Source organism: Drosophila montana, unplaced genomic scaffold (assembly GCF_035044405.1).
Source record: "Drosophila montana isolate Dmon_TW-CO22-7 unplaced genomic scaffold, ASM3504440v1 contig_3833_1, whole genome shotgun sequence".
Classification (NCBI taxonomy): domain Eukaryota; kingdom Metazoa; phylum Arthropoda; class Insecta; order Diptera; family Drosophilidae; genus Drosophila; species Drosophila montana.
Window position 1 is genome coordinate 1658833 of NW_026998704.1, and position 14727 is coordinate 1673559.

The 14727-nt window shown below is 41.1% G+C and overlaps 1 protein-coding gene across 1 annotated transcript in view; it reads right to left on the minus strand.

Moving 5' to 3' along the window:
* The window catches only part of Fili (Fish-lips), a 104268-nt gene that overhangs the window by 15824 nt on the left and 73717 nt on the right, over window positions 1–14727 (minus strand). Inside the window, exon 3 of the mRNA XM_064695948.1 lies at window positions 3918–4961. Within this exon, the coding sequence (XP_064552018.1) occupies window positions 3918–4814 (897 nt within the window). The 5' untranslated portion in view covers window positions 4815–4961. The remainder of the gene's footprint in view (window positions 1–3917; window positions 4962–14727) is intronic.

The window sequence follows — 14727 nt, forward strand, 5'->3', positions numbered from 1 at the left end:
CCAATGCTGAATGCAATAATATTTATGTGCAAAATGCAAAATCATAATTCACAACTAAAAGCACAATAAATCGAAAACAACAAAATACCACACAGTCGTATACAAATACCAATACAAATGCGGACACGCATGCACGGACGAGAGTATTTTTGTTAAATTGGGAATATGTAAAATTGTGCATAAGTAATTTTAACGCATTTTTGCTGTTATTTTAATTGTGAGAGTATTGAAAATCAAATTTGTGCTTTTATTTATTCAACGGCACAGAATGTTTGCGTTGAGCCCAAGGCAATGACTTTTTATAGAAACTCTCCTCCAATTGCTCTCTTCTTCTAAGCTGGTAATGAAGTTAATGGTCGAGGTGTGATTATTAATCTTTAACTGCAGTTCGACTCGCAGATCAGCACCGTGGTCAATAAGCCTTTCATCAAGCGAAAGTACAAGGAATTTGAAGATCCGTACACGATCTTATCCTGTTCCTGAGGTGTCTTACGTGCCTGATTCTCACAATGTTCGACTTATCAAGACAGAATTAAATCTGTAAGCGAGAAAATCTTGTTGTTCGACCTCCATAGATTGAACTGTGATCCTGATGTTCGATTACCAACCTACTCCAGCCGGCTCCTGATAATTAACCTCCCTTCATTAATTGTTATAATATTTATTCATAATTATTTACGTGCGAAAATTTGTTTGACAAGTAGTATTCAGAATATAATAGAAAATATTTAAGATTAAATCATTTTTTTTTATTTTCTGATCTATTTTCTTATTTCCCAATCTTGAAGAGCTATGCATTTTTTTACCCGAGCAAAAATGCTCGAGATTAGATCTAAGAAAATATCGAAATTAATTAGAAGCCGTCAGGATGATAAAACCAACCTTTCATATAAATGTGTTCGTCTAATTTTCCACATATGCGCTTGAGTTTTTCCAAAACCCATTCTATAAGTTGGCTAAAGCTAAAAATTAAATTCCGTTAATCACTAAGCCAGTCGCACAAAAAGTTGTTTATATATTGATATAAAACATAATAAATCAATAGCAAATTTTATGCAATCTTTCAATAACACTAGCCCGAGGTGAAATGTGGACTCCGTCTCAAAGAGCAACACGCTTTATGTCCGTGTGACCATAAACACATCGACATAAAATTGGCAAGCCATCAGTTAAAGGCATTCCGGTGGATGAGGAGAGGTATATGCCTGGCATGGGCAGGAGACGGTAAGTCCGGAACTACAGTGTACACAAGTATGGACTGCATAGCTGAATGCATTTTTATGCACCATGTAATCACAGAGCATTTGTTGTTGCAGCCGTTGCTGCTGTAGATGTAGCTGTGGATGCAGCTGGTGTTGTTGTTTTTGTTGTTATATGCAAACTGGCAACAGAGCTTGGGATAGAAAACAGCAGCCAACATAGCCGCAACCTGACGAATACATTGCGCACCTTTATAGGTCCACGTCTAGATACCAGTCTGGCCTGTATGCATAAGCGCACACATAGAAACACGCACCTTCATACACATACACACACACACACACACACACACACACACACACACACACACACACATACATAGATATATTTATGGTCGTTAAAAAGGAATAAAGGACTACTGAGCGCTAAGCACCACATGCCTGCCATGGCCGAGGCTAAGCAGGTGGAGCTGCGCGTAGTCAACGGCAACCGACAGAAGAATTTATGGCGCTTGGAATCAGTTCGAAACTACTTAAAATACCTTTTGGCATTTTGCAGTTGAAATATATGGTCTCTGGTCGTGTGCACTGTGTACAGGCAATACCTACTACATACTACGACCGTGTGCAGCAAGCTATGCAACGTCGTGCAACCCGATGTCCTGCTGCCCCCTCCACCCCCTCACCCAACTCCGGTACGGTACAAAAAATTCATTTGACTGCTTTTTGGAGCTGCTTATCTTGAGCTGCCTGGCGACTTTGTTTTTAGCCGTAGCAGCATGTTCTGGTATTTCCTAAACTGCATTCCATTGTTACTTCTTGTGCTGCTGCTTCCTCTTCCACCATGGGCCAGCTTGTTTTATTATGCGCAGACATGCTGGCAGTTGTTATAATGCAGCCATAAGCATAGGTTCCATCCGAGTGTGTACCTGATCCCTGTTATGTATTGCATATATATGGAGAGTGCATGAAATTGTTGCCTGCATCGTCATAGTTCTCCTTGGAAAGGGGCATTAGCAAGATTACGTCTGTCTGGGCTGCTGTTTTGGCATGCAAAGGCTTGAGAACTATAAACATATGTATATAGAAATATGCAAATATATAAATATTTTTATATATTGCATATATTTAAAATTAAAAAGATACCCTGTCTAATGCTTCGAGCTACGGTAACGGAAATTTGAGCTTCATTCTACACAAAAACTACGCAGCTTTCTCTGTGTTTTCTTCAAAAAACAAAAAAAAACAAAAACTCGATGGACGAAGTGTGTACCATATCAAATTCGTTGCTCTTAGCTCTTAGAGCTTTACAAAATAAATAAAATTAATTTCATACGGACGAACAATTGACTTGACCAGATCGATTCCTGATCATAAATGGTTTATGTGCTCATAGATGATTTGCACAAAACCATAATAAGCTTTTTATCCTGTGATTATGGATATAGGGCGTAAAAATAAATGTATGCATAAATATTTTTTTTACATTTTTTCTTCTTGCGTCGGTTAATTTACGAAGGAAAATTTATTTTTGATTGAATGAGGTTGACATAAGAATCCACTGGACCTTTTAATTTCAAGCTACAAATAATATTGCAATGATAATTTGCTGTTAAAAGTACAACAGTAAAATTTTGATGGATCGGACATACAAAATGAAAGGTGATCCTATTTTTGTTTTTCAATAAAAAAGTCATCTATTGACTCCAATTTCTATTGTTCTGATAAAGTAATATTTTTTGAATGCAACATAAATTTGAAAGAAAATCTTTAGATACAGAAGATTAACTAATTGATTAAAAACATACATATATTTTATGGAGTCAGGGAGAACTGCCTCAATGCGTTCGACATTCCAATGGAACATTTCGTGGGCCTTGCGATATCATAGGTAATATACATGCATGCTTTAATATTAATTACCTTTATAAGAAACTAGACAAGCTAGATTGTAGTCTTGTTCCTTTTCATTTTGTACACTTTTCAAAGTTGCACCAAATGTTGCATGCAACAAATGCTTCACACTCAAGTATTCCCAAGTGTCTGTGCCATTTAAGCAGCTGTTGAGTGACAAGGACAGCAAGCTTAAAGTGTTGCTAGCCGATAAAAAAGAATGTTGCAAGGGTAGAGTCGGGGAGGGGGAGCTAAGGGGAAGACAGAGGCAGCATTTAACGAACGGAAAATGTCGAGGAATAGGCAAAGTGTATACGCAACAGAAATCAGCACGGCACGGACATGTTTGCATGCATAAATAGCAAAAGGACATGGCCGCAGGACTCACTATATAGGACTATCGGCCTGCATGTGAGTGTGTGCGTGAAGTTTAAGGCATGCACACACCCACACATACGTTAGCAACAACAACAAGTTATGGTTATTAATTTTGCGTATGCAGAAGGCAGCACAGGAAGGACGAACTTAAGCTGCCGTCCATGGCTGGCCAGGCCAGGACAAGGGCGACTGCAATCCGCTTTGCAAAGTGTTGCTCACAGGATTTACAACGAAAGCAACAGAGCAGAGTGTCTGATTTATGTGTGTGTCTGTGTGTGTGTGTGTGCGTGTAAACGCCTAAAAGGCAGCCGCAATATTTTAGCTGTTGTGTGCAAGTAGATATGCCGTGTCCGAGTGCCATCCGCCTGTTTCATGCTAAATTATTTTATCTAACAAGTATACGACATGTTGCTGCATGTTTATGCTTATGGCCCGGCCCACACTCACCGTCAAATTGTTATCCGATAGATCCAAGTGCTTCAGCGAGATGAGTCCCTCAAAGGCGCCCACATCCAGCTCGCTCATCACGTTGCCGCGCACGCTTAGGGCCAGCAGCTCTTTGAGGCCTTCAAAGCTATCGTTTCGCACGAACTCGACAAGATTATCGGACATGTCCAGGCTCTTGAGCGCATGCAAATGCCACAAATTGTTGGCGGGCACATCCAGCAGGCGATTGTTGCGAAAGACGAGCACCTCCAGCGACAACATGCCCTTGAAACAGTTGTCCTCGAGGCTGACAATATTGTTGTTGGTCAAGTCCAGTTCCACCAGCGCCGCCAAATCGCCCAGCGCCGTGGGATGCACTGTCTCAATGCGATTGTAGCTAAGATCGAGAAGCAGTAGATTCGTTAGTCCCTTGAAGGCGTGCTTGTGCAGGGCGCTGACCAGATTCCTGCTCAGGTTCAGGGTGCGCAGCTCCGTCTGGTATTCAAAGTTCTTGGAGCCCAGCGTTTCGATGATGTTTTGCGAGAGATCCAGCACCTCCAACTTCATGTAGAAGGGCAGCGTAAACTCCAGATTGCGTATGCGATTCAGCGTGAGGTTTATGTACTTTGTTTCCGGATTCAGCTGAATGGGCACATCCTCCAACGCCGCATCCACGCACAGGGCGCGACTATTCGCATCGCCGCCCAGGCATTGGCACTTCGAGGGGCAGAAGGCATCTGTGCGGCCAGGTAGCAGCAGCAGCAGCAGTAGTAGCGGGAGAAGGTGCACCAGCAACCAGGACAACGCTGTCGGCCCCGGTGCCAGGGAAGGAGGTTTGCTGTCCTGTCGCCACTTTGTGTGTGAGTTTGTTGTGTTGCTGCTGTTGTTGTTGTTGTTGCTGTGTGTGTCGGTTTCCATTTTGTTGGTCGTTAATGTGGACCTCAACGGCCTCCTCTGTCTCCTTGTTGCTGTTGTTGTTGTTCCTGCTGTTGAGTTACTTATGGTTGATTTGAGGTGAGTGTGATGCAATATCACCAGTTATTGGACGTCATTGCTGACAGAGTTCTAAACGCAGAGAGAAGAAGAGAAAAACATAAGACTGAATTAGTTTTACAATATGAACTATGTTATATATGCTATTTATTTATATCTATAAATAAAACTGTTTCGGGACAATCCACCCGCATGTGTGGTAAAATCGCGAAAAACGTTTGTTTGAAAATTTTTTGTTTACCATCCGATCAGTTTCAAAGTTAATCAGTAAATCTTAAGGTTAAAATGTTTTATAATTTTAAATGCCTTTCCAGAGCATCTTCCATCTGCTATTCCTTTGACATCGCAGCGTAGCAGCATAGTCACTCAATGGAGTCCTTCGGCATATTTAATAAAGTTAATAAATAGGAGACATTTGAAATTTTACCTGATTGTTGAGATTTTAAATCATATTTTTAAACGGTACTTTACGAATATGTATGCTTTTGAAAAATGCTTTAAATTGTCCAGTTCTTGGCAGCTTATGATCCTTAACTAGAACTATTACAGTGCGTTATGCAAAACTTTTTGGACGGCGCACATTAAGAGAAACTGCCGACAAGCCTGGACTGCCTTTGCATCTAAACCATAAAATGCAGCAGAGCTAACTCAATATCATTTTCATTTCCTACTTAACTCACCGCTCGTCGTCTGGAAAGTCAGCAACTTTCTATGCGAATTGTCAGCACTTTTCATCGACCTACGAGTTTTGACTTTTGCTTTGGCTCCAGCTCTCTGAGTTTTCAGGTCGGTCTCGACTTTTATGAAATATTAGCGCGTAACTTATGCGCATAAATCTTGCGGCGTGTCTCTAAAAAGCGAGCGTGTTAAATAAACTGGCAGCAGCCGCAAAAGTTTTTTTATGAATTACGCACCCCAAAATACAGGAGGCATCTAACCTCGAAAGAGGTGTTGCTGCAGCAGCACGAGCCACAGACTGATTTCCATATTAAATCTGTTTTTGAAATACTAAGCAGAACGTCATTGTCAAGAATTTTAACCATTAAAGGTATGCTAATTGTCAGTTGAAAGCCTTAAACATTTTATTTTAATTTCAAATTCATTATAGAAATAGATGAGAAAAACTATTGCATACCTTTCGGCTGATCGCTTAAAAACAAAACTCTGTTCTGGTATTTGCCATTGCCTACTTTGAGGATGAGATTTAAATAAAATGGGACTCACACCCATTTAAGATTTGTTTGTCCCTTTCAGCTACTGCCTAACGCATGCACATTATTTAAATTAAATATTTGCCCTTTGGTCAACACTCAATTAGGTAATTAACAAATTACATGCATATCTTCCGGTGTCTTAGCCTCAACCCGTTAAGTCATTTAAGGCACTTGTCTGGCTGGCTGCCTGTCTGTCTGTCTGCCTTTTACTCTGCGATTTGCATATGACAAGTGCAAACAATGAGAATACCTTTCAGAATCACCCCGCCACCCTCAACCCCTAAACCTCTTTCTCCGGTGCACACGCTGCCAATTTGAACAATGCTCTTAACTAGCTGTAAAACAAATAATAAAAGCGTAGCGCAAACTTTTGAGGTTTCATTCTGTCAACAAAAGTTGAAAGCTCACACTCACACATGCAATCCAGAATCTACACACACTTCACTCCCCCTACTTTCTCTCATTTTCCCTGCGTCTCTCTTTCTCACTCTCTTTCTCCCTAAAGTTCTACTCGCCGACATCTCAGCTTGGTCGCCAGGTCGTGGATCATATTTTCTGCCTCAATAAAATTGGTGAAAAACAAAAAACCAGCAGAGTCAACTAACCAACCAATTGTCCTTCCCCCACACACCCAACACACACACCTACTCCTGCGTGGGCTGTCAACCCCCTCAACCCCTACTCAATCGCTTTCTCTATGGCAGCGGCAAAAAAGTGAAAATTGTGAAAAATTCACTCCTGTGTGAATTATTAAGTTTCGCATGGCCATTGTTGTTGTTGTTTTTGCTCCTGTTGCTTTTGTAACCGTGCATGTGTTTGTGCTTTGTGTTTACGGTGTGTGTGTGTATGCGGTTGTTTGTTTGCAAAAAAAAAAAGCAAAAAGCACACAAAGTTTTTAATAAACTTTCGCACGCCAGCCTCACTTGACTATAGTCGAGTCCCAGCGACGTCTGCCTCTGTTCCCGCCTCCCGCCTCCTTCAGAGTGTATGTACTCTCTAAGTGGGGGCGTGGCACTGGCAAGGCACACAAATATGATTTCATTGTGGCAAATATTTTGATAGCACGCCGTCGCTTGCGGTTGCTGCGGCAGAGGAGAGGCTGCAGGTTTGAGGCTAGGGCAGTCAAGAAGCGCCCGGGCCACCCAAATTGGAGCACCCTAGAAGGCCCCGTCAAAGGCCAACAAGTTGAAAATTGTTGTTTTTGTTGCACTTTTGGCGCCCACTTTTTTACTCTGTGGCAGTTTTAATGGGGCCACCGTAATCGAAGTTGGCCCCTAATAGGCTTATAAAATGCTTAAATATGTACGCAAACTGAAGGTGCATGTAAGCCGCATAGTGAGTGCCAATCTGTGTGTGCTCAAAATGAAAGAGTGCTTAAGTCGGCTTACTTCATAATTGAGAAGGAACGATGAAGTCTGACTTGCGCTTACACTTGCAATGGGAAAATTAAGAATAATTTAAATTGGACTGGACCTACATACCTTATAAACAGAAATATGGGAAAACGAGCTTTTGAAGAAATCGTAAAGAATTCATCTCTTGCCCGTCCCTGTCTTGTCTGTACCTGAGCTTAACTTTCTGTTTGGACCGAAACACATTTAAGTCTAGGCATTTATACGTTTAATGAATAATCGGGAAGAGAAATTGAACTGGATGAAGAACTTATCTGGAATCTTTAAAGGTTTTCTAACTCAAGCAAACAGCTCGAATACGCATATTCCAATCCAGTTTTAACATTCTTGATCTTTACGGCAGTCAAGTCTTGCCAATTATTGCCTCTCCGGTTTTTTTATAAGGCTAATTTAATTATATTGACATTGCCTTGTTTTTTCGTCAGTTTATTCGAATACAAGCGTGACTGGGAGTACCTGAAACGGGAGGAACCAAGCTAAAGGGCCTTGACATACAAGCCGAGAGTCTTAGCGGGAATGCTGGGAACGGGACGTGCCAGTTAAATGTCATAAAAATGGAAAATAATAGCGACTACCGAGAAGAAGAAGCATCAAATGCTGATAATGGAAAAGCGCCTCCACTTGGCGAATCCACAGCAACAGCTCCCATTCCAGGACTTTGGCCACGCATAAAACTTTGCACATAAATTTAAAACCAGCCATTGAGAAAAAGTCTGGGAATGAGTGCTCAGTGTGGTGGTGGCGGGGAGAGGGAGGGGGGAGGATTGCGAGAGGAGACAGCGTTGACTGTAAGGCCACAAATGGTAAGCGGGTGAGGTCAGGGTTCAGGTTCAGGTTCAGGCTGCGGAAAAGCGAGGAAGCGAAGCAATCAAAGGTGAAAAACTTTGCAAACTATGCGAAAGCAAACAGGCAAAAAGTCAATATTAATATTCACTTAGCAAGGGTCTAACGGCTGGATGGGCGTGGAGTGGGGGAGGGGACGGGGGGTGGAGGGGCATGAGTGGGATATGCTGACAATGGCCAGGCAAATGCCAAGCAAATTGAAAATGCGACGAAAAACGTGAGACGCGCCAACTTTTCCACCTCAACGTGCCCGAGTGCGTTTATTTTTATCAAGATTAGCATTTGGCTCGCCTGCCGGTGCCCCACCCCACGCCCCCCTCTCAGTGCTAAGGTATTGAATAGGCAAACAGAAAAGGCAACGTCGTCGACATGGAACCCAGACAACGTTGCAGATTCCGAGCCCGATTCCCCGAGTCTCACTTTGAAGTGCGGCACGCACAAATTGTCCCTCTCATTCTCTGAGATTTCCCAGCCACGAGCGGAGACCGAAGACCGAAGACGCCGTCAAAGATGAATCGTTGATGTCGTCGCTGACACCAGGCGGCAGTTTCCCATCTGCCGCTCCTGCCCGCATTGCTTGGACCATATAATTGAGTGTCTGCAAAACTTTCAAGTGCCTCCGCTGTGGCAATTTGGCAAAAGCCTTTGCCACAAAATGTTGCCGCACGCATAATTAATGCAATTGTTGGCACAGGCACAGCCACAGACACAGACACAGGCAGAGTTTTGTTTTGTTCTGCTTAGATCTGTTCAGTTGGTCAGCCAGGGGGCCAAATTTGTTGGGGGGCACTTTTTGTCTGACAGAACTAAACGCAAAATTGTGTTCTTTTGGCCATGCTGTTAGAGCGATGCATGTTTTAGCATTCCATCTAGAGCAGAATGCTTTTAATAACTTGTACTTCTGATTCAAATTTCAAGTCAAGTTAAATATAGACAATTTAAAACTATATTCAAATAATAAAGAAAACTTGGATGTTTAATTATTTGCATACGGATAGCCGAATGCAATCAGAAATAGAACAATGACTTCTAGATAGATTTATTTTTATTTATTATTTAAATAATACAATTAAATATGACAATATAAATATGACAAATCTTGAGAATATAACATAAGAAGAAAGAACGGCTAGATTAATAACGCTTGAAGAATTTTAGTTTGTAGTAGAAAAGTCTATGCATAGTGAAGCTCGTAATTGGTAAGCTCAATGACGATATTTTATCATACAAAAACTCATTTTTTGGTCGACTCTCCCTAAATAGCTATATGATAAAGTACTAGTAGTAAAGTACTCCAATGTTGATAAGAATTGGCTGGCATGAGAGGAGAAATGTTGGCAAATAAAAAGTTGTTCATACAAGATATAACTTTTTACGGATTCTTTTTATGGTAGCTATATGGCTATATCGACCCATCTGTTGATGCTGATCAAGAGTATATATACTTTATTGGGACGGAGATTTATTTCATGACAATATTTAAACACCCTTTACAAGGGTATAAAAAGCAGGTTATTTTGAATAACTAAACAAACAAGAGTTATGAGGAATACATAGTCAATACTGAGGATTCGATATTTTGCGAGACTTGCAGTAATTCCTTTTTACGCGCTCAACATTTGCAACACTGTTGCAAATTTTTCCCAAAAAAAGTCGGTGGTGAATTGATTATTGCATGAATATCACGGTGTCCGACTTCAAGTTGGAAACCCAATTTTCGGTGTTTCGTTTGTGGTTGCAATCAAAGCTTTGCCTCAAGGTTCGGTTCGGTTAACTGGTTTACCAGACCTTACCCTGGGTTCTTTTCGAAATTCACAAATTTACAATGGAACAATCAACAAATATAACAAAAAGATTATTTAGATAAAAATATATATTTTTTGGCTAAGATTTATGTTAGAAGCGTCTTTACTCATTCGATCCGGTTTAAGTTTTGGGCTTAGTCTTGACTTGTATATCCTGCACCTGCCACTTATCTTGTAATAGTATTTAAAGTTAGGTACCGCTGAAAATGCTCCTATAAATGTTGTTATATATGTGATTGTGCTCTAGATATAGAAATCATTTCAGTAATCGTTTGTTCCTCTTAGAGCATCTGGCCAACTTCACACTTAAGCTGTCACGTTTTCTTTCTAGTATTCAAGTATTTTCTTAACCCCCTTGCACAAGCGATAAAATCTAAAACTTTATTTGACCATAACCTGGCACAATAAAAACCAGTTGAGCATCTTTTTCATTTTAAACATTTAGTGCAGCAAATCCCCAAACAAAGAAAAAACACAGCAGGAAAAGGCGAACGAATGAGCGACAAAAACTCCAAACTGCATATAAAGATAAAATATTTCATTTGCCAGGCAGTCGCCAGTGCTCCACTCCTGGCTCTGCCTTTCCCCCCCGCAACCAGGCTCTCTCCGCCGGTCGGTCATCCATCCATTGTGCACTTAATGCAATTGTCACATTATTTTGGGCCCAACCACCCGGCGACCCCCATACTCCGCCCATGTCCGTGCATATACGGGAGAGAGAGAGAGAGCAAGATATATATTTTTAAATACCTAGTTTGCGTTTTTGTGTCTATTTTATAGCGTTTGGGTTTTTATTTTGCCGCATGGCGTCTGCTCCGCTCGTTGCCTGCTGCATGCTACATGCTGCCTGCTGCCTGCTGCCTGTCTGCATCTGTCGCGTCTGCCACGGCGTCTGCAACTCCGAGACAGCTCTAGATATTCCTCTTGTTGTTGTCATCGTTGCTGTGGCTGGTGGCTCGTGGCCGCTTATTAAGCCATTTGAAAAGGCGCTGCCGCATTTTCGCTAGTTTTTTTTTTTATTTTCTGTGCTGCAAATCAAGCGATGCGCACCACAAAAAAAAAAAAGACACAGACGAAATAAACGAACACATAAAAAATTAAATATAATTTTGTTCTTGGACTTTGGCACATGTGCGCAAAGTCTGCCATTTTCCCAGGCGGCTTTTTAAGCTTCAGTATCTGGCTTTTTTTCTTTTATCGCTAATACCTTAGTATTTGTACCAAAGCCTTAGTGGACCATTGGAAAATAAAAATGTTTTACAATTGAAACGAATGCCAAAAAACAACGCTCAGTTTAAACTTTTACACAGTTAAACAGCTCTTCAACTGAACATTTAGTCAAAATGAACTACTTACAATAAAAAGTATTATTCTTATTTATTAGTCTAAGATATAATTACAAGCTATCAGACTACCCTTTTGTAATTTTTTTCTAAAAGCAGCGTAAACAATAACATGTTCACAAACGAGCCTGGGATTCGGGACTAGAGTCCGGCTGCTATATTGCAAAAGAAACACTACGCTTCAAATTGTTAAGTATTTTCAATATATCTTAAATTTTATTAATCAAGTTCATTTTATTCATTTTTTTAATCAAGAGTTTTTATTATAACTTGTAATTATTCATCATTTTTTATTATTTTGTAATTAATCTATATTCATTTAATTCCCAAGTGCTGCATATCGTTAATCTAAATAAAACACGTGGCTACGTTTAACTATGGCCACCACATTAGCTATAAATTCAAGCATAATAAACTTCGCCAAAGAGGCGAAGAGGCCTGTAGGCTACGTTTCCGCACTGCCTCGTCACATTGCTCATACGCCGAGTTGTGCGCCAGGAAATAATATTGATTTTTACGGGCAGCCTTAAAAGAGTCGAGTACAACGCACTTTGCGTTTTGGCTGCTGCTGCCAAATGGCAGCAACAGCAACAGAAAAAAGCCAAATAGAAGTCAGCCGGAGAGAAAAAACTTTGGGCCACTGGCACAATAATTTGGCACGCAAACCTTTTTTTCGGACGCCAAGGCAAGCATTTTCGTGCAGCTGGAAGGGTTGAGCGGGGCTGGCAGATGAATGTTGGAGTTCGGGGACTGTGCTTTTCGGGCAGCCGTAGGGCGCGTACATAAAAAATGAAGTGAAATACATTTTGGAGCTAGTGGCGCACATTAAAAATTCGCCAAAGCCAACACGGAGCCAGGACTGGGACACAATGGCGCCGGGCGCGAAACTCAGGGCGACTCAGGGCTTCACTTGAGGTGCGGGGGGGCCAGGGTTGGGGCAGGTCATGCGGCGTGCTCATAGTTCATAGTGTCCGCCATGTTTGCTTTGCGGATAAACATATAACAATTAGAGTGCTCATTGTTCTTTTTTTGGGAAATCTCTAGGCTGCCATCCTGAGGGCTTAGGGTTGCGGCTGGAACTTGAATTTCGTGTGTGAGCCAGTTAAATATTTAGCTAGATTTCCTTCTTAAATTATTTTAAAAGGGTTCAACAGCACCGACCACGACTCAGCGCCAGAATGCAAATGAGCGCTCCAAAATGGGTCAAAGTTTAATGTGGGGGCGTGTTTCAGCAGTTGGCACTGGGCAAATGGTCTACTTATTTATGGCCAACCTAGCGAGCGTTTGGGTTATTGAAGTGTTTCTCCGGGCAACGTGTCCGGCATGCTAATATGTGGTGGGATAGACAGATAGATCGACTGAAGGAGGCAAAGAGGCACAGGCATATGCAACAGTTTGCTCTCAGCTATAAAACACTTTCGTGGTTGAAGTCAGAAAGCTGAAGATTAATTTATAAAATTTTAATTAATATTTATTTAATTAAAATTGAAAGCTGTAGGATTGTTTTTAAATTAACATATATGTTCAATTTTATTTAAATAGATCTTATATAGACCTTCCTTTAATTCCCATTGTCTTGGCAATATTAAGATCTCGTTCTTACACACAATCATGTCGAGTTCTTGCATAATTTTTTTGATTCGACATAATCATACATGCTAAAATAAAAACATCAAAGGGTTAAAAAAACACAATTTATATAAAAACGTTGCTTTCGTTGTTTGGCAATGTCACAAAATATTTTGTAAGAATTTTTACGGACAGGAACATAAATTAATTTAACAAATGAACAAACCAAATGAAGCGGCACACAAATCCCAGGAATTTAACCTGGACACATAAATTTCCGCCGAGAAGTGTAACAAATGCTCATTAATATGCCAGACACATATTGCGTGTGGCGTGGGGCGTGAGGCGTGAGGGAGGGGTGGGAAACAGCAGCAGCCTCCAGTGGAATGCGTTGAAATAACAAAAGAAATGAAAAAAAAAAGAAACGAAGGAAAAACAAACGACTCGCAACTGAATATAAAATTTATTAATTGGCAGCTAAATAAGTCGCAGGAATTTACACGTTAATAATTTTATTAGCAAGCTGCTGCAGGTGGCGGGCAGACGGGCGGCTGATGGGGGCGTGGCAGCGGCAGCTGCTCGTTTGGCGGCAGAAACAAAAATAAAACAGAGACATTTTCAAATTCCACTTTGTCATAAAATGTGGAAATAATGAAAAATGTGAAATGTGTTGCCAAAAGGGCGACAGCAGCTTTGGCTAATGTTCTGTGCATTGGTTAAAGGGTAGCTGGCATCAGGGGCGTGCGGAAGGGGTCGGAACTTTTGTTGAAAATTTAAATAAAATGTATAAAATGCTCATAAAACATGCACAAACTATTTTTAAACAGTCCCAGAGCAGATGTTGCCCGTTGCCCGTGGAATCAATAAATTATAATCACTTCGAGGAGGAGACAGCTTTTGCCATTGGAGTGGGGCAGTTGGCTTTGCTGCGCGAGGGGATCGCTAACGAAAATAATGCCGAAAATTAAAGCAATGCTCGTCTTTTTTCCTTATTCTCCAAACTCTGCCGTTTATTTCCAGCTGTTGAACACAATTTAAGTTAAGTGTTTTACTTTTAAGGCGAATGCCATACGCGACCAGACGCACGACCACGCCTCCTTCAACCACTGAAACGCCCACACATTGGCAGGCCAGCAAAGTCAAAGGCGATAGAGCGAGGGAGCGGGGATAGAGAGATGGACAGGAAGAGAGAGAGAGAGAGAGCAAAATTCATTGCCTTTTAATTGCAGTTGGCAGTTGATACGAACAATTTTCTACTGAATGTGTGTGTTGGCCAAGAGGGAGGAGTGAGGGCATCCGAATCCAGAGTTTTCCCCATACATAAATTTTACTGTTAATTGAATGCAGGCACTTGAAAAATGGGCAGACTATTGGGGCTGACTGGGCCAATGGCAACCTGTTGAGTCCACTGAGTGATTTATGGACCTTTTACCAAAAAAATTGACAATGGAAGCCGAGGAGACTGTGCAGTCCAGAAAATTGTTCGTAGTTTTGTGGAGCATTGCGATACAATGCACAAATTATAAAAAAACAGCTAGTTAAGCAATACAGAGAAAACAGTATTGAAGATGAAACTTATAGAAATAATGTATAGCGTAATCTTAAGACATTCCTGTAGAAGCTATTGTGAGGAATTATCGATGGGATGTTGA